At 35.4% G+C, this 19,569-nt stretch overlaps 7 protein-coding genes and 1 long non-coding RNA gene across 19 annotated transcripts in view; 3 read left to right on the top strand and 5 right to left on the bottom strand.

The window, feature by feature from the left end:
* The window catches only part of Corn (microtubule-binding protein cornetto), a 33,871-nt gene extending 31,774 nt beyond the window's left edge, over window positions 1–2,097 (top strand). For 3 of the 8 annotated variants that reach the window (XM_072012789.1, XM_072012787.1, XM_072012786.1), the window contains exons 11-12: window positions 34–187; window positions 308–2,097. In XM_072012789.1, the coding sequence (XP_071868890.1) occupies window positions 34–187; window positions 308–418 (265 nt within the window). In that variant the 3' untranslated portion in view covers window positions 419–2,097. Of the gene's footprint in view, window positions 1–23 lie in introns of all 8 variants that reach the window. The other 5 variants (XR_011801041.1, XR_011801040.1, XM_072012791.1 and 2 more) reach the window with 5 other exon arrangements.
* On the bottom strand, window positions 1,893–4,610 carry LOC139992213 (uncharacterized). Its single transcript, XM_072012863.1, has 3 exons — window positions 4,411–4,610; window positions 2,836–3,212; window positions 1,893–2,546 (listed from the first exon to the last, which is right to left on the bottom strand). Exons 1-3 carry the CDS (start codon window positions 4,603–4,605, stop codon window positions 2,486–2,488), a joined length of 633 nt encoding a protein of 210 aa, XP_071868964.1. The 5' UTR covers window positions 4,606–4,610; the 3' UTR covers window positions 1,893–2,485.
* Window positions 2,899–7,249, top strand: LOC139992224 (uncharacterized). Of its 3 annotated transcripts, none has more exons than XR_011801048.1 (5): window positions 2,899–3,008; window positions 3,064–6,572; window positions 6,652–6,880; window positions 7,012–7,092; window positions 7,163–7,249. It is a non-coding gene; the product is annotated as an uncharacterized lncRNA (long non-coding RNA). The 3 variants fall into 3 exon arrangements; XR_011801047.1 differs by lacking the exon at window positions 7,163–7,249 and having other exon boundaries at window positions 3,064–3,653; window positions 4,094–6,572; window positions 7,012–7,143; XR_011801046.1 differs by lacking the exon at window positions 7,163–7,249 and having other exon boundaries at window positions 7,012–7,143.
* LOC139992206 (uncharacterized) lies at window positions 4,997–6,179 on the bottom strand. Its single transcript, XM_072012852.1, has 2 exons — window positions 6,045–6,179; window positions 4,997–5,811 (listed from the first exon to the last, which is right to left on the bottom strand). Exons 1-2 carry the CDS (start codon window positions 6,079–6,081, stop codon window positions 4,997–4,999), a joined length of 852 nt encoding a protein of 283 aa, XP_071868953.1. The 5' UTR covers window positions 6,082–6,179.
* On the bottom strand, window positions 7,084–8,914 carry LOC139992208 (uncharacterized). Of its 2 annotated transcripts, none has more exons than XM_072012857.1 (3): window positions 8,843–8,914; window positions 7,754–8,241; window positions 7,084–7,515 (listed from the first exon to the last, which is right to left on the bottom strand). In XM_072012857.1, exons 1-3 carry the CDS (start codon window positions 8,897–8,899, stop codon window positions 7,419–7,421), a joined length of 642 nt encoding a protein of 213 aa, XP_071868958.1. In that variant the 5' UTR covers window positions 8,900–8,914; the 3' UTR covers window positions 7,084–7,418. The 2 variants fall into 2 exon arrangements, with proteins under 2 accessions (XP_071868958.1, XP_071868957.1); XM_072012856.1 differs by lacking the exon at window positions 8,843–8,914 and adding an exon at window positions 8,548–8,721.
* Window positions 8,915–9,579: 665 nt separating this feature from the next.
* On the top strand, window positions 9,580–14,966 carry Pkaap (A-kinase anchoring protein pkaap). Of its 2 annotated transcripts, none has more exons than XM_072012818.1 (9): window positions 9,580–9,751; window positions 10,798–11,578; window positions 11,646–11,906; window positions 12,000–12,150; window positions 12,260–12,374; window positions 12,465–12,636; window positions 12,702–12,775; window positions 12,846–12,898; window positions 12,997–14,966. In XM_072012818.1, the coding sequence occupies exons 1-9, from the start codon at window positions 9,595–9,597 to the stop codon at window positions 13,084–13,086; spliced, it is 1,854 nt and encodes a 617-aa protein (XP_071868919.1). In that variant the 5' UTR covers window positions 9,580–9,594; the 3' UTR covers window positions 13,087–14,966. The 2 variants fall into 2 exon arrangements, with proteins under 2 accessions (XP_071868919.1, XP_071868920.1); XM_072012819.1 differs by lacking the exon at window positions 9,580–9,751 and adding an exon at window positions 9,992–10,596.
* On the bottom strand, window positions 14,879–16,989 carry LOC139992202 (G-protein coupled receptor 143). Its single transcript, XM_072012845.1, has 6 exons — window positions 16,840–16,989; window positions 16,674–16,785; window positions 16,486–16,580; window positions 16,217–16,395; window positions 15,803–16,130; window positions 14,879–15,741 (listed from the first exon to the last, which is right to left on the bottom strand). Exons 1-6 carry the CDS (start codon window positions 16,987–16,989, stop codon window positions 15,541–15,543), a joined length of 1,065 nt encoding a protein of 354 aa, XP_071868946.1. The 3' UTR covers window positions 14,879–15,540.
* On the bottom strand, window positions 16,968–19,544 carry Mrps5 (mitochondrial ribosomal protein S5). The gene is made up of 6 exons (XM_072012836.1): window positions 19,384–19,544; window positions 19,135–19,209; window positions 18,703–19,047; window positions 18,396–18,626; window positions 18,118–18,317; window positions 16,968–18,009 (listed from the first exon to the last, which is right to left on the bottom strand). Exons 1-6 carry the CDS (start codon window positions 19,454–19,456, stop codon window positions 17,611–17,613), a joined length of 1,323 nt encoding a protein of 440 aa, XP_071868937.1. The 5' UTR covers window positions 19,457–19,544; the 3' UTR covers window positions 16,968–17,610.
* Window positions 19,545–19,569: the final 25 nt, after the last annotated feature.

The following is a 19,569-nucleotide window of genomic DNA, read 5'->3' as shown; positions in this document are numbered from 1 at the left end:
GAGAACGCTGTATAAATATCTAGTGATTTGCAGATCCGAGTTAGAAACGAAATTGGAGGTAACTGTGACGGAATTGGAGGAATTGCGTAAAATCGTGGACAGCCTGCATCAATCGGACGAAATTCTCAGCAACACTTCGGACAGAAGGCGTAGCGTGATGGAGAACTGTCGCCTGTTGATCAAAGAGGTAATAGCTGGTGACGTTACCGATACATATCTATAAAATGTTTCTGGTGCCGTTCTAAGAATTTGTTAATCAACGATTGACTTTTTAAAAAAGATGTCAAATGGAATAATTCCTCTATAGGCGGGTAAGGAGGAATTAAAATTTGACGAGCCCGCAGTTGCTAATAATAGTGGAGGAGCTACGAACTGCGAAGATCTCAACGCGAACGCAGCGGCTCAACCATCTTCCTAAACACGTTTCCTCTTTCTCTTGTTTTCCTTTTTTCTCCCCTTCTTTCCTTTTTGTTGTCGTCCTTTATTTCTTACGACGTGTATCATTACCGATTCCATTGTTCGCATAATTGTCCGTTGTTGATGCCAAAATGGGAGCTACGTAGGAAAATCACCCTAATGCGTATCGTTTGGGGGAATGAGAATCGAGCTAAACTGGCGCTCGACGATGTGTACATGCAAACTTCTCTCGACGAATCACGTCGAGGTGATTAGCTAATATGGTAGTCCATAAAGCATAGGCATTTTGCGTGTGTCGAAGTCGTGTACAGCTTTCTCCGTGCCGTCATGTTATGGGAGGTATTCTTGCGTATTGCTTTAGTATATTTTATCGTTGAGAGACGTATAATCCGTGTATATAATAACAGTAAATCTGTCCTCATAATTTCAAAATTGATGTAGTCGATAATTGATGATCCGATATCGTAGTCATACAGCCTCTGGCTTTCTTTCAGTCGGAGATTCTAATTTAAATATAAATCCTTTTTAATCATTGTCGTTTTTGCGTATAACATGGTCGAAACGATAGTTAGTTATCTCGCGTTAGGATTACTCGCGATTAATCGCTTTAAAAGAAAAGAACAAAAAAATTATGAAGCATAGACGAATTTGTTAAGGATACTTAATTGCGATAACAAATGAATTTCCTTCTCGTGCCCACCGAATTACATTTTACCCTGCTATTCATGACAAACCATTTTCTCAAGAGTATTAATTCCTATATACATACTTAGAGAGGAAAGCAGATAGGTTGTAATGTACCTTAAAGCTCCGTTCATTGAAGTTTACGACTCATTTTAACGTTGGAAACAAAAATAAGGAACGAATGTGTAATCTTCAAACGTAAAATGACAACAGGGTACATTAGGTTTACGATGCACTATATAGTGAGAATTGGCGTAATTAATATATTGTCAAATATGAATCATTCGAATGGAACGACACGCGATAATATTATTTGATTCGTCGTTTGTCGATATTTAAATATCCTTGCTGTTCCAAACGTGATTACAAACATGGCCGGGAATATCTTTTGTTCGAACATTTTCATAAAAAAGAAATGAATAACGGAAACACGGAAAGATATAAATATTTGTCGCAAATTATTCCCGAGCACCGAAATGATGAAGAAAACAAAGAAAATACACACGTTACATACAGAACTGCTTTCTATTTTAATGGTGAGATATATTTGAAGAACATATTCTTGTACACGCTTCCATAAGTCACAATTATTCATGTAAGTTTCGTTTATGTATTATTTGTATAAGTGTCGAAAGCATTGTATATACATATATGTAAGTGAACATCGTATAACTTACGACTTTATTCTAATTGCGTTTCAAACGATCGGTCCTTTTTTTTTATATAGGTTCCCCTTCGTTCTTTTCCTTTAACAGTAGAAGTTACTTATTGCAAAGATCGTGTGAAAGTGATTTCTTTTTCTCCTCTATCTTCTTTTTTACTTTTTTTTTTTTTTTTTTTTTTTAATGAAATAAACGATTCCACCCAGATGATATATATTCTGAAAATTATAGTCTTAAGCATTTTTTATACAAAGTATTGTGATGATATACCAAAAAAGAACTCATAAATAATGTATTTTAATTTTTAATCAAATAAATTTTGTTTCGATAAGAATCGTGTGTCGTATGTTTACTTGAGTATACAATTGTTCGTGGAGGGCTCAAGTATCGGTCCTATTCAAAGAATAATATTAAAAAGTTACAAACAACCCATCTAAACCTCACGCTGTTCACGGGCTCGTGCGATCTTAACTATATCTTCTTGATATTTTCTCTTCGTGTTTTTTTCTATAAAATCTGCCTAGTTCGTTACAAGCAAGATTAAAAATAAATATAATCTTAAGATAAAATTATAAAATAAAATAATCGGTTAATGTCGATGTAAAGGATAGAAAATGACAGTAGGAATGAGGCAAAAGGTCGATTGTCAAAAAATATTGATGATAGGATAATTACATTTTACGCGAATGTCTTGCAGCGTTTCGTGTGAAGGTCCGAGTTCTTCATTCTTGGCGAATACGACGCAACAACGGAACTAGCAAATTCGCCAAACGCAAACCAGCCCTAAAAAATAAACGTACTGCGTCAGTTTGATAAATTAAAAAAAAAAAAAAAGTGCATTAAAATAACAGAAATAATATACGAATATATACAATGACATTTTACATATCTAGCAAAAGTAGTATCATTGTACAAGAAAGATCAATAATGACACTGTAACTTTTTAAAAATGAATAAAAAGATAAACATCGGTTACGCGTAATTTAAAAAGAAAATTTTTATTTATAAAGTAAAATTCAAGGCAGAATAGTATCACGTCGGTATCGAGTGAAACTTAAAAGTTGGAAAATACCTGTGAGTCGATTTGGGCGCCGGTGACGGTTTAGAATCGACTTCCGGTTTACTGGATTGCGGCTTTGAAGAATCAATTATCGGTAAGTTAGGTTTATTATCGCCAGCAACACCGGCTAGGAGGAGCGTCTCGACGGGTGCGACGACGAATACCACGCCGTCCACGTGGATACGGTAATTCTCAGATCCGTTTTGTCGTTGATCGTAATAATCGACCGTAGAATTGTAGGAAGGCGGCGTCGTCGGGCTCGATGACTCCACGATCGATGTTTCGTTCGCAATCGGTAAACACTGAGCAACTCTGTTAGAGCCTAACGCGGCGAGTAGCAGCACCGTTTTGAAGATCCGCATGTTGATCGATAGCATCGATGTCTGTTTCTAATAATTGACGTAAATAAATATCAGAGGTTATATACGTATGCGTGTGTCCTAAACCAGATCGTTGACGAAAACCCTTCTACGACGACGCTCTCGAGTTTCGTCGATTCGTCGATACGTCGAGCAATCACGAGAAACGAAATTACTGATGTTTTGGAATTCTCGCCTAAACAAGGTAAGTCTGACACGCGACAACGGATCGATCGAGGAACGATCGAAAATACGAAAAGGACTTATAAGTTGATTTTTGATGAGAAAAAACGATGCCCGTGGCGTGGTAGCGTGAGCAATGAACGTCTTGACGATGCGGAGGATGAGCGAGGTGTGACGACGTCTCCTGCCGACCGGCGATCCCGGTCCCCACCTGGCATGGAAACAGATCGTCAGGCAAGTTCAAGAACCTGCGGGCCACTGTGCACGTTCTGTTGCATACATACCCAGGTAGAACGTAATCTTGGTTGGAATTGATTTTTCTGCTCGGACGACGTTGATATCTCATTCTACTTTACTTTAGAATTATCTATATTATGCGTCAGTTGTCTGTCTTAAGGGCGATTCGAACGATAAATTTTAATCAACGCCAGATTTCTCTTACGCAATAACATACTAACCATGAAATGATATTCGTAAATTTGCAAGTTACATGTCGTAGCTCGTAGAATTAGAAAGAAACTGTTTCTACCATCTTTTGCTTGTGTTATGCTTATATTACGAAGATATCGATAGAGAAGCAAAGATTAAATACACGGTAAAAGAGGTAATAAATGTCAGCATTTATACTTAAGGTTTTACAGGATGTAATTAATTGTTTATTGTCGTAATGAAATATATCATTTCGTTCAACCTCTTTAAGACCCGTTACGTTTCTTGTTTCTTTTTAGGTCTTAATTAATCTACGTAATTCTATTCAAAAACAAAGTTCGGTTGGTAAGAAGAACAACGAAACCATTGGTAGCCGGTTTGCTCCCGAACTTATACACACTCTTTCGTGCGTAAAATATACCGAACGTGCGTGTTTCTGTCGGTGCGCACGCGAGCACCTACCCACATACACACGTACGTGCGCCCGCGTGCATACACGCACATATACGGGACCGATTTGTAAAGGGCAACGGCCTCGTATGGCCCCACCGAGTTCATTTCCCCGTTCCTCTGTCTCAGCCGCCGCTTATTACCGTAACCTTGCCCTTGCTCTTACATTTCCGCCATGCTCGAACTTCGAGGATCGTCTTCCTGGTTCGCCTTGAATGGCGCCTACCGACGAAAGCTTATAGAAGATCGGAATCGCTTGAACGCGACTCAAATTCAAACGTTCCAACTTGAGCCTGCAGATAAGAGTTAATCGTTTATCTATCGAGATAAGCAGAGATAAATTTTCATCATCCGAGAACATTCTGTAAGGGAGAACATTCACAAAATTTTAGGTTAGACTTGGCACATATTTTGCAGGATCTTATTTCAGGGAAAAAATAGTAGACTTTTGTTCGTGTGTGCGTGTATATTTATTTCTCCGTAAACATGATACTATCCTACGATACATTGTAGATGTAAATAGTACAAATGTAGAAAAAGATAGAATAGCTTTCAGTGTATATATAGTTCGATTACGAGATCAAAGTTTGCGCTTGAAGTTTTCATATAATTTCTTTTATATATTTTCCTGGTTTTTATACTTTTTTACTATCTTTTTTAACTTTTAACTATAGTATACAAATATCACAATCGTCATATAAATATATACTCTTAAATAGAACTTATGTACCTCTTACTAAACAGAATGAATTTTAATTAAAATTGTTGTCGTTCTGACAAACACCTAATTTATCCCTATATCTTCCAGGTCCGCAATTCTCGATACCGCCTCCCAACAACACTAGCTCCTGCTCCGCCAACTTGTTGCCCAATTCGTTCCTTTCCTCAGATATCGAAGGTACGTCTTCCTCCTCCTTCTTCGACAATTGTTTCTTCAACGATATACCCGGCCTCGCTGCTTTCAACGCTTCTTCATCTTTAACCGGTAGATCATCCGAATGGTCGAGGTTCTTCACTTGCGAACTTCTAACGTTAGTAGACCTTTTATTTCCTTTTATCGAACTATCAACGAGTCCACGATGTTCTTCCGTATTCCACAGGCTTCTAGTCCTCTTTACCGTCTTTTTACCATCGATAGACACCTCTTGCAAACCAGGCTCGGAATTTTTAGAATCCATCGACGATGTTTCTAATTCAATTTTCTCTGTGTTTTTAGCGTCAGACGACTTGTCAGTATGTTTACTTTGAGCTGTGCTATCTCCCTCTTTCTCTATATGGACGATCTCGACATGGTAAGGCTCCCTCCCGCCATCTGCATCTTCTGTCTCATAAACCATCGTTTCAGATGGCTTCTCCGCGGTCTGTTGCTTGCTGCGTTGCGACATTAGCTCGTTTAACTCCAGCGTCTGAGTAGCCAGGTTCTTGAATAGACCACTGCTACCGGAAGTAGCGACGATCACCAAAAAGTTTTCAAACTTGGCATCCACATTGAAGTCACCGTCTTGTCGCTGATCATACGTGGCTGGAGCCGCGTTTGTTTGCGGAATTAACGATTTAGATAGAATGCCTGTAAAATTACACGAACATGATAGAGCATAAAAAAGAATGATTCCAGTTTCATATGTAAACATGAGAAAAAGTCATTAATTTACAAGTATATACTCGAAATAACACAAAAAACTTATCTGAAGGAGTGGAAGAGCAACGTGTAATTATAGCAAAATATATGAAAATTAAATGTTAAGAAAGGATCTATCTTACGAAGAAATCTATAGTATGTAGTTGTATACGTCATTCTACCTGGTAACAGGATGAGGCACGCAACGTGCAGTAGCATCTTGGTGAAACCCTTTTGGAAGCGTCCGCTCGAATCAGCCGAGCTGAACGAAGTCCGATCCTCGACTGTGCGAGAGATTCGTCCGTTTCCTTGGCAGCTTTGGATCGCCGGCGTCTTGTATATAGATCGAGGGAATATCACTGCTGGGAGAGGGTAAGAAACGTCTTGTATGCCTGGCAATCGACTTACATTAGACGATTATGAAGCGACTACCATCCGCCAACACCGCTCATGATAGTACTGCTTCTCGCATGGTGTGTAGCTTCTTTCACGATTTTATCCCCCTCTACGGATTAAAAGAAGGAAATCGAGCAGTTCTCGCAAGAAGTTATTGTGCTGACTGTATCGTGCGTGTTTCTCAGGCACGTCATTTTAGAATTCATTTAATAGCACGTTCCCTCAAGAAGGATCGATCGATCAGACATCTCTTTGTACATTTTTGGATAATTTTAAAGAAATTATATTCGAAACGATAATGCAATGTACAAAAGGTAAAAATATGATTCTTAAGCTTCAAAAGAAAGATGAAATTTTACGGCAATAACTCTTAACCTTTTTATCTATTTTTAGTTACTGAAGAAAGAATGGAGGCTTTATTATTAAATTAATTTATTTTTGAATTAGATAACATTAATGTTGATAATACTATAGCAGTGGCGGTGATAGACGATAGACGAAAGATGACATTCGAGAATGACAACGCGTTACGTAATTCTACGATATTTTTATTCCCTCGATCAAAGAAGACCGGAGAGGGCAAGCGTACAAAGAATATGTTCGCTTCTCAGGATCGCATGCTGTTCGTATCTATTTACTTATCTTGATCTGTAAAACTTCGAACGAGGTTCCCTCGTTTTTTAAAGATTCTTTCGATAGCAATCTCTTTATATTCTACAGAATCAATCGTTTGAAAAGTATCTGTTTTTTTAGGAATGTCATATAATTTGAGAAATTATTCTACAGGATGTTTTATTCAACGTTTAAATAAAATTAATCGTTCAATATGGATACGTAAGTTTATTACAACAATTTTGTAACCCTGTCAAGTATAATTGTTTCTTATATGTATTATTATATACAGCGATTTAGGGAATTATGGCCGAATAGAAATGTAAGATGGGGCATAAGTAACTTAACGTAAAGCCGAATTTACACTCTTTCACTTTGTGCGTTGTTGCAACGCTGCTCTCATTGTCGTTTCATCCGCGGATGAAAGCAAGTGTTCAACTACCGTGTTCTTCCAATAGGAAACAATATAAATTCGACTTAAGTCACACGAGGAACATGAGGCAACTTCGCACAATCGCACAGGATTCATCGAATATTCATGGCACGGCTCAGTTTAAATGCATTCGAGCGTCTTCCTCCTGCGCCAAATTCCTTGTGTTGCGCCTTAGATCGTCTAAAAGTTTTGATGGTAATCTCATCGTCAATCTACAAGAAGAAAAGAATAAGAAAAGAAAACGAAGAAGATTCAAATCTACTGTTTGTTTGAAATGTTTTTTTGTTTTTTTATTTCTCATGTTTATATCTTCAAACTCTTATTGCAACTCTATATACAATTTTAATTTCACAGTTTGTAACCTCGTTAATTAGTTTGGCTAATTAAATTCGCCAATTTTCTATTGGATGAAATATACATTTTAATGTTTCCTGCTTTCGTCGTACTCACGGAATTAACGATAATTTTCGTTGACTCAAACGACGACAACGACCCTTTCCATCCGGTGAATATCCTAATTTGCACCGTTTTCTAGACAGTCTTTTGGACGGATTCTCCGTGGATGATCCCCAGTTATCATGCTTCGTTGGATTTTCCATCTTATCCTCAAACAGGTTTGTAATTTTGTCACTTAACCTCATTCTTAGTATACTGTCGTCGCTAGTTGAATTTTCTAAACTTTCAGTTGATGAACTAGCTAAGGTTTCGTTTGTTTTTTCAGCGTCCACTGGTAGAAGAATTTCCGCGTTTTCTATGGTGGAATTTGTATTTGTCTCGCTGATCGAAGGAAATGTCGAATTTTGAGAGGAAGAATCGGGTGTTTCAGAGACATCGATTTGTTCTGATGGAACTGTTTCGGTGGTAGTCGTAGTACTGGTGGTGGGCTTGACGATCGGTTTCAACGTAAAGTCGGCGTAATCGTAGAAATAGTCGTATTCCTGTAATTCAAGATCGTGTTAATTTACTTAACACTACTTTTTTCGTGTCCTAGAAACGCGACAATTTACTTAAATATTTTTTACGACTGCCTTATCTTTTACTCCTCCATCCTTTACTTTAAATCAATATTACCACGTACTAGCGTAAATCTCTTAAGTCTAGATGCAACATATTTATCACGCCGTTAGTAAAGATAAAAATCAACGATAATAATAGTTCTTGTTATCGCGTCATCTGACCGTACCGCTTATCGAGGTACATTAACATCCCAGCGGGAACATCGCGACCGATAGTCGTCGTTTTACCGTGTAATCGTCAAGCATCTCCGGGTCCAACAACGCCACCACTTGCACATCCTTCAGGTGGACTTGCACGTTTAGATCACCGGTTTGTCGTTGATCATAGGTCGTCGTCGGTAAGGACAGACCAGTCACAACGTGATAAGCGAACACGAGGAGGAGGCCGTAACGCGGATACATGACGAAGAGGACCGTTTTGCTTCGATGGGCCACGAAGCAATGGAAAAATGCACGAGGATCGTCGACGGGATTGAGACTGACCGGGGTCCGGTTAAAAGACGGCGTTATACCGATGCTCTACCTTGATATAGTGGTCAGTACACCGAGAAACCGGTATTCTTTGTCGCCGAACGGTCATGAGAGCCTCGAGCACAGTGGCCGGACATTGGCCCCATCGTGTACCGATATACCAGGAAAGCGTGCACACACGAGAATGCAAAGCGATTCCGATTTAAATATTAAAACGCTACTCTAAACGTCTCCCACAGCCTCGCGGCAACGGTATACGCGTATAGAGAAGACAAATAAAGATCTTCGTACAGCGGATGCTGGGATTCCTTTTATATCGGTCGCGTAACGTTGTCCTTGTTCAAAGTTAACGCAACCAGGGAAACCAGATGAGAATATATCGTAAATTAAGGGAAACATTGATAAAACGGAATACTATCGGCAGGTATCAAATCGTACACTCTTTGCAAAAATATTTCAAGATAAAACGAAGATAATACATCGAAAAGGAATTGAGTAAAGGAAGTATAGCTGTGAAAGAAGTATTTGATGAGAAACCATTGGACAGGGTATAGTATTTAACATTATAAACTGTATTTTATAATATATTTTATAATATTACTAATACTAGATATGTAGAAATCACTGGTTAGTGATCTCTACAGGTCGTAACTCCCTCGCAATTCGCTCGCAACTGTCTCGCTATTCACTTGCTACTCACTCGTAACTCCCTCGCTACTGCAACTCTCAAACTTTAGTCTACTAAAACTTTAGTCCGACTAACGCGACTACCTTTTATTCCACGGTTTTGTTCCACAGATTTGGATGACTCGTGGTCAAATACACGTTTTTCAATTACCTAATGTCATAAAGGGCTACAAGCATATAGTCCATCGGAATTTACCATTTTTCCATTGCTTTTCACCTGTAGTGTATAGAAACTTTCCCCAGAATTTTTCCCCAATACTACAGATATACATAAGTAAATAAAAGATTGGTTCGTAATGATTAATCATTGTCGTTAATTATTATTGTAGAATATTTAAAATAAACATAAACATAGTAATTTTTACGTTACACGGGAAAATATCGCAAAGATGTCTGTGTTCCTTAATTTACGATACGCGAATAACACGGTACATATAAGATGAACGGTGTATACTGTAAATGAAAATTACTGCGACATAGTTAGAAATTTGTTATGGTAAATTACGAATTTATTACGATATTTATACACACAGGTCCTAAAGTCGTAACGATAGTAAAACGCGTTAAGATGCGCTACGCAGATATTTTTGATTGTGACTTTATCCATTATTGTGAAACCGCAGGAAATAATCGTGACCCGATGAATATAAACTTTCTACGAATGAGCAACATGGCAGCAAAGACGCGTTAGGATGATACTAGAAATAAAAACGGTCGATTACGCAAATTCGGTGTCATCGATGTGTCTTTCGATGTTTTGATTCACGATCGTTTTTTAATGTGCGACGTCGAATCAACAAATGCCGCGGATATGGTTCGATTGGTATCGATATAGAGATCCTGAATGGAACAACGATGACATTAACGAAAACTGGTTGAAATGTCATGTGCTGTTTTATACGCACAACCGAGGAAGTTCACCGTGTCGTTTTTTTAATTCAGTGCTTAGTGCTTGATATCGTGTTCGAAAGGAACCCACGCATAATTTTCGCCCATTACAAAAAAAAAGTCTTGCGTCAGGCATCGAAACATTATTATCTACTCCTCTGAATATTATATCGCGTCGTTTATCATGTTTCGTTGTGACGTAAACAATGTTCCAGTTTTTTAAAAAACCTGGTAAATATTTTTTGATGTTTCACTGATGAAAGGGTTGCTCGATAATTACATCGTAGTTAACCTAAACGCAAAATATTTATGTCTTCGTCGTTCCAATCTTTAAACTCTGTTTTCCTCCGCTTGTTTCGCGTCATCACCGAAAATCAAAATATTTTTCAAGCGTGTACTTATTAGTAACATTTACCGGGGTTGTAATTGCAGGACAAAAAGACAGACCCAGATCTTTCCAAACTTCTCCCACAAAATCAACAAGCTCTGGGAAATCATTCGGGGATGTATTCAATAGTGGCTCTTCGATTCAAACATCAACAGATGCATTGTGCAGCTTTGAGGAGGAAGAGGAGGATGAAATTCTGAATGGCGAAACGGAAGAAATATGTTCCTTCAACTCTCAGCTTTCTAAGACACTTCCACAGATACTTGCAGACAAAGGTGCTCTAGGCTATTTCATTCAGTTTATGGAAACACAGAATTGTATAGCACTTATTAAGTTTTGGCTGGAAGTGGAATGCCTGTGCAGTTCGTATAATGTATTAGAGAATACGACGGAGAGTATCGAATGCTTAAATTGTGTAAAGAATACAAATAGTATTTCTAATTCGATAGACAACAATGAAAATTTCCAATGTGATGTGGCACAGAATACTATAAATAGTCATGAAAGTAAGAAACTATTATTCGATGAATATGTAAATAGTAATGATGTGAAATCAAATTGCAACGACATGCCAAAGACTAGTCAAACCATAAGCAAAATGAGACAATCAAATCACAACTGCAGAAGAAGAAATATGACTACCATTAGGCAAGATGTGTTAAGAATTCATAAAAGGTATATTACCAAGGATACTTTGGGTACGAATCAAATCCCCGAAGACCTGAAAATAAAAATGGAGAAAGTTCTTACCTGTGAAAACATTGAGCCTATGTTGCAGTGCCTATCAGCTGTTCAAAAGATCGTATATCAGATATTAGAAAATGAGTGAGTATAAGAACTGTGAAATGCTTATACTACTTATATTGTGGAATTTAAATGCAATTCTTTCTAGACACATTAATGACTTTTTACGAAGTGAATTTCACTGCAAACATCAGATTGATGTTCTTACAAGTGGCAATGTACAGTTAGCAGATATATTGTACAATGAAACAGCATTCTTTTATTTTATGGAGTTTATGGAACTTGAGAATAAACGTGAATTATTAGACTTTTGGATGTCGGTCATGAGCTATAAACAAAATTTATTAGAAAAAAAGGATGCTGCAGATCCCGAGGAAGCACAAACTGATGCTCTAATTATTTATGACAAGTACTGATTTACCTAACAGTTTCCTTCTTTTATGATTTTGTAAATAGATCAATAACGAGGTCATCGATATTATCATTGTTCAAATTATTATAGGTATTTTAGCTTACAAGCAACGATGCCACTTGGTTTTAGCGATAAAATTCGTTTCCAAGTCGAACAGAACATTTGTCGCGAAGATGGAGAAGGGCCACAACCCGATTGTTTCGATAAACCTTGTAGAATTGTATATAATTTCCTGAATAAGGTAAAGATACTGTGTTGACGTAATAAAACATGCTAGTACTCCTTCAGAACCATTGCTATCAATAAGATTCAGTGGCTTCAACTTTAGATAACAGAAAATTCTTTTCCAGTATTATCTACCTACCTTCTTATCATCTCAGTTATATTACAAATACTTATCAGAACTAATCAGTACTATACAAAGCAGTCCATGCTCGAATTTACATCCTAGGCTAAAAAGAGCAGGTTTGTGTTGGTTTACATTTATCATACTCTATGTAATCGATAGTGAGATAAAAATAAAATGATTTCAACAAAATTTTTAAATATCTGTAGGTTCTGATTGCAGTAGTGAGGTCAGTTCCGTTAGTATCAATATGCAGAATACCCTGCAGGCAGGGAATGAAGGAAATAAATTGAACAATAATAAAAAAATTACTGGTGGTATGAACATTGATACCAGACAACTTTATGATCCAGATTCCTTATGGAAACGTAACAAATATAGGTAATTATAAAACAAAAATGCCGTGCAATATAAATATTTCAAGATATATCTTGTTTATTTTATAGTTTGAGCGTCGGTTATATTGATTCGTTAGGCAGATTCGTTACTGAGATAGATCCCGACCCTCAAAGAAAATACGGTGAGTTATTTCGATCAGTTGCCTTGAATGTACAACGCGAATTGATATAATCGTTTCAAAATAATTTTAGAATCTCGATTAACGCGTGCTGTAAAAAGGCTTGTAAATATGGAGCAAGATAAGGTAAGTTTCATGCTTATCAGTAATGTTTATGTGACATTCAACGCATGACTTTTAATTTTTGTGTGTGTGCGAATCTAAATTAAAATCGATATAATTAGGCCAAAGAGGAGTTAGCATGGAAGATTGCTGAGATGATCGTTCGTGAGATCACCTCTTTGACTCGAGGAGCTTCGAATTTTTCATCTTGATGACAGACGCTAAGTTCGACGTCAATTTATTTCTTTTACGTAATATACTTTGCGCTTTAAGTGTTTTAAGGTAAATATTCTGTTTAACATTGTGTATGTTTTCTTAATTTTTTATAAAACGACATCGCGTATTCCAAGTGCCAAATTGCGTAATGATAAATCTAATTATTTTACTATGAAATATAGTAATTGAAAAAGGAGTGAGTTCTTCGTATCCATAAGTTTTAATATATTTATTTGCTTTTCGCAACACGTTTAGAACACACGTGTATAGTATCAAATTTATTATAAAATTGTCTGTAAGGGAGAAGCACATGTACATTTTCTACGTTTATAAGAATTCTTTTCAAAAAGTAATTTTTTATTGCGATATTATCTCACTTTATTCACACATTCGTGATAAGTTTAATAATTTCAGGTTTCATAAAAATGATAAAAAAATTATTGCAGTTGAAGGAAACAGATAATAATATTACTGTAAATGAAAAAATACAAAGCTCTCGTTTATTTAAGACACAATAGCAAACCATACAAACGAAAACAATAATTTTCAAGTGCTTTAACTTCATACTCTTTCTAACGTTTATGAGATTATAAAAGTATTCGTTTCTATTCTAAAATATAATTGTAATTTTAAGGCGACTATATTAGACGACTTATATATATTATATAAGGATGTACAGAGCATATGTATTGTGTCGCGTTCAATATAGCGTATTACTTAAATTATTCAACTGCCAAGTATTTCTGTAATTCAGTACATTTCTTCTATCTTCTGTGAACGTAAATGTCATTTGTTTGCAAAAATATAAAAAATGAAAAAAGTATTTTATTCGCGATAGGAAAACAATTTATGACATATCGTAAAGGAGTGTGATTGGAATGCGATATGTATGTCTTAAAAATCAACGAATGAAATGCATTGTAGATATTAGAAAGTGAGTGGCCATTTGACGAAATTGTAGATTTTTAGCAGTCGAGTTTCAAATAATAATTTCATTTATTTCGCACAAACCTTTACAAGTTTACTATATATATATAATAATTACTATAGATTCTTTGAGGCGCTCTTACATTTTAAATGTTTATACTTGGCAGTATTTATTATAGAATTTTTAAGTGATTTATACAAAGCATTCAGTTTGTTACTTGTAGAGTCGAAAAACTTTTATATACGATCAGTCTTATTATGTATAGCTAGGATTAGTCGGTAATATATAGCATTACATAAAACTTATTTTATTAAAATGGAATATATTTTTAGAAGAAAGTATAAAGAAAATGAAAATTGCTATACATAATGTACTAAGAAGATGAGTTGGATAATGTGATGAACATATGCAATCCAAGACTAATGTTCTTAAAATGTTAGTGGATTTTAAGTTGAACGACGCACGTTAGTTCCTCTTCCTTTAAAGATAAAAGGATAATTATTTTAAAAATAGATTAACAAATCTTTCATATAAATCTTACAGTATTTTGGCGGTTTATACTCTTACAATGATTTATATTTTTAAGGCTATAGAAGTTTTCGTTTTTATATGTATGAACAAATTTTGTATTAGTTATTATATTCCTTATATTCACACAGAAATTCTGGTGCTACGCGGAAATACAATTCGTTACCGAAAAACATGATCTTGGTACTCTTTATAAAATATACATGTAAATCTCTAGAAAAAGGAGTATTCGATCATTTGTTAATAGCGATGTATATAAGAATTTGTTTTATTAAAAGGAGAGGGGTTGTTGCACGAATAAAATTTGTTAATCAAAAAAATCAAGACATCTCTTTTGAAAATTCTACGTGTATTATTTGTAGATATGTATTCTTTAAAGGTGCTCTTTATTAACCGTAATAAAAACGACGATCGACAAATTATCATGTTTTTTAAATCAAAATATTAGTTATATTAGCACATGATGTACTCGCGCAACGTTCAGTGATGCTTAACACTTTGTAATTTGTTCAGACTGAATTGCAACATGAAAATATTAGATGTATGATAAAAGGTTACACTCATTAAACAGTACACTACTCTATATAGATGTGTTCTTCTGATATATGTAAAAAATAAAATCTTTTAACATTTATAACAATTAACAAATGTATTTACCAAATTAGTACGAAGAATCAATTTTCCATAAAGCTCTTTATCGCTATATGGAAATATCTATAATTTCTAATCTCTAAAGAAAATCTTATTCTAAACGTAAGTTTATATGTAAAGAAAAAATTCTTTTATGTATACAATATTTCTATACAAATAGTGATTCTCCAGTTATATTTTTCCCTTAAGCAATCTTCATCATAAAATGGGCTATTGAGCACATTATCTCCTTAAAGCATGAAAAACATATAAATATTAAAAATATAGCTTTCTTTAAAGCGCATAAGGCAGTGGATTGTTTGTATTACTACGATTGAAAAAGGAATTTTCGGTATCACAGTTCTCAGAACGAAGAAGATCCGTTAATACTCGTATGTGGGGGACAGTCAAATTTGGGATCCAGTAAAGGCGATGATTCTGATAATAGCGTATTTTTGCCTCCTTTCCCTAAATTATGACAGCATTCCAATCGAAACTTTTCCCTCTTACTCCATCTTTTGTAAACAAGAGCATTGAAGAAAGCTTGAAGGGGATTTGTTACAGCCTATCAATAAAATATTCTCATGAATCGAACTTGTCGCATTGGTCTTAAAAAATATACGTACCATTATGTACCAAAGAGTAATGATAATTTTAACCGGTAGTTGGAACCATAAAGTCCATAATAAAATTCCGTTGATTAAATTCGGTAACCAGCATACATAATAAACAAAATTAGTCAATGCAAATTTGAGCTTTATCGCTTGCACCAATTTCCTTTCTCTGCTTGTTATTTGTGCCAAACTACAAGTGACAGCAGTTTGAAGATCTCGCGTCGACGCGAAATATAACACAGGATTGACTATCATGACCACTGCTAATAGCACATAAGTAGCACAATAGTTTGGCAGAATACGTAATGTAACAGTGGATAACGATGTTAAACTATGACAACTGGGAAAAGAAAAGTGTCATGATACTTTAAAGAAATAACAATGGGTAACATTGTTGCATGCCATTAAATTGAAACAAAAACTAACTTTGCATCTGGCATATATAAGATTGTTAAGCCAAATATAGTTAAAATTGCTGGACATATCCATGCAAAGGCATGGTAACAAGTAGAATGTCCAGATCTGTCTCCTAGTAACAGTTTCATGTCTATGGCATAGCAAAGAGTCCAGATCCATGTTGCCATATAAAAATACTGTATCCAAGCCTGGTAATTTTTTTTTGATATTAATATGACAAAAGATTAAAACAAATACAGGTTACTAATGCGGTGAATTTTTTAATACAATTATTTTACCGACAAAAGTGCACAAAAGACAACACTTGATGTATCATCTTGCATTGGCATTATGGATTTAAAATTCATCCATATCGCCGATCTAATAAATACACCTAGAAAAAATTCAAATTGAGAGGAGAAAAGTGACTTTCTTTGTTTTTTATTTATTTCATATTTTTTCAGTATTAGATAACAAATGTAATTACCTAACGAGGCTAAGAGGTCTGCAATCGCAAGCCATATGATGATCTCTCTTCCTCTAGATACAGATAAGCTTTGCCACCTGTGAGAATAACTAGAGGTTTCTCTTGGAAGTATCTACAAAACAATTTCATCAGTGATTTATAAGATTTTACTAAAAATTTCCCTTACCTGATACATTGCACCTAGGATACCTATAGAAGAAGAAAGCATACAAACAGTGTTGTACAAATCTGTATTGAATTCTTGCATTATTACAATTGCCATATCTGTGCTGTTAGAATGATGACAACAGAATGTTTGTATCGTTGGATCAGCCATGATTTATTTGATATTGATTTCTTTCTTCTTCATCAATTAAATATACGTATATGTATATACACACGAGAAGAAATAAATAAATGTTCGTTTAAACACTAGTTATATCGTAACCTGATCTATGTATTAATTGTATGGAATATGGATGGAACGATTTACGGTTACTCGAAAGACACCTTTTCAAAAAATCTTTTCGAAGAATCAATAAGAATGCGTTCATTTTTATGTTAAAACGAAGCCGTACGAGATTTCCGGCACATTCATCCGCACGCCATATTTAATACTTTATGTTTCGAACAGAAGGTAATTATGCATATACCTTCTGCGGATAATACAGACTTCTAGTAATAATCGTTATTTAAATAATACAATTTAACGTACTCTTAATCTCCTTATCTTTTTAAACGACTGGAATTCATATCTACATTTGTTGCTTGTAATTAAGTTCAACGTTATTCCTTTAAATATTTTATTACCACTGTAAGTAAATATATCGAGATATGTTGGAAAAAGGAAGAAATCTCGATTACATATATACTTTTGTTATTACTGATTATTACCGAATTTACACATTTAACATTCAATTATGTTTCTAACGAACTATTCATATTTATTACAGAAATATCACGCTTCAACCGCGCTTTCCTCCTCCTTCTTTTTGTCATGTTTTCTCCATTTAGAAGCTCTTGCTTCCGGATATTTTTCAGCGAGAAAACTACACACGTCGCCATATTGAGCTCTTAATCTGATTAGAACCTGATCCTGATCCCTGTGACGTTCTTGTTTACGTAAATGAAATAACCACGAAGGTAATTTCGTGTAAAATGGTTCAGGCTTTTTTTTCTGCAAAGGAATTCTTCCATTCATTACGTACTGTTTAAAATCTAAAATTTCGTCTCGTGGAATTTCTTTAGAGGTTCGAACTATCGATGGCGAAGCAAGTACAGTAGGAAAATAATTATTTTCTTTCCTCATTTCGACCACATGCAATTTTTTCTCATTTGCCATTTCTTCGTATGTTTTCTAAAAATACCGTTAATAATATTATTATCAATATACTGCAAAGTTCCATATAATGTGAAAAGTACCGTTCTTCTTTGCTACCGCTTAACACAATTTCAATCAACGTACCTGTTGCAGTAAGCCAATGAAGAAAGCTTTTACGATGTAAGCCACGTTTTTAGATCCTTCGACTTTAGCGTACAAATCTTTGATACCAATTGCTTCGCAACATGTTTTAATAACACGATGACATTTCAGTCCGTAACCCTTCTGTTTTTGTTGTACGAATACTTTCGTTTTCCCAAATTGTCCATAAAAGTCATGGAGTACTAGAACAAAAGGTATTATAATTTTACATAGTTATAGAACTAATAATAGACAACAAAGGACACAAGAGGATTGTTTACCAGTATGTTCGTTATGTCTTTCGATATACATCAATCTAAGTCCTGCCCTGTTTTTAGCTGTATTTATGGTTGATTTAAATTCACGTCCTGTTATCTGTGAAAATCCAGCCAAGCCTTTTCCATTTCCAGTAATAACCATACTGCAACAACGTTTCGTTCTACCCATAGTACTTGTCATAACGGATGAATTTTTGGCAAGTAATATCCAAGACTCGAATCCATGGAAAACATCTGAATTGGTAAAAATTTCACTTACAATTTATATAGATATGTACGTATATATGTATCGAACAATTATATTACAAACCGCCATCAACAGGATCGGGTGGTCCGATTTTTTTTCCACCAGGCTGACCTCCGGACCAACCTCGGTTTAAAGGGTGAACTTTGGCTCGTTTTGATTTGAACACAGTAGTAACCGGGGCAGTATCAAGATTATTTTGTTCTTCCGCCGTAAGACGTCTTTGTTGAATTGCAAATTCTCCATGCGTGACAGGGGCATTCAATCCAGGAAATATGAACGGTATTTTTCCACAACCCAATTTTTGACCACGATTTAAATCTCTGGGCTTTATAGTACCTTTCCCTCTTCCTCTTCTTTTACCAGCATTACTAACGCTTGTAACAGATTTCCATAATTGCGTAGCTGGTCCTAAACACAGATGATATTTCCAGATTATCAGCGTTCGAGCAGAACCCAACAAATGTTTCTTAAAGCATGTCGAAGAAAGTTACCTACTTCTCATATAAAAGGTAGTATTCCTTGCATGTTGCAATAATAAAACCTGCGGTGTCAATAAACCAATGGTGGTAGCTGAAAATAATTTGTAGATGAAACTGTGTTGTCACTTCAAAGTTAAAGAATTAAGAAAATTCTATAGGATATAGTTTGATGACACATTTTAGGTTATATAAGCAAAAACAAACAACAATTATAAATAAAGTTTCGTAGAAAAACGATATGTGAGAAATATTTTATGTAAATTACCATCTCTCGCAACGCTGGTACTTCTTACATAGTTTGTAATTGCTTTAGAAGCATGGTATATCCATTTTGCCATATTAACCTTATCGTTGCGAAGTTTCTAAAGAGATTTTCTTCCTGAGAGGAACAGGATAGTTGAGAAAATGGACGACGGATGCCGCTTAATGTCGTATGCTGATGGAACATTCC

The sequence above is a fragment of the Bombus fervidus genome, chromosome 11 (assembly GCF_041682495.2).
Source record: "Bombus fervidus isolate BK054 chromosome 11, iyBomFerv1, whole genome shotgun sequence".
Lineage (NCBI taxonomy): Eukaryota > Metazoa > Arthropoda > Insecta > Hymenoptera > Apidae > Bombus > Bombus fervidus.
The sequence above is the reverse complement of the archived record's forward strand: the minus strand, read 5'-3'. Positions and strand labels throughout refer to the sequence as shown.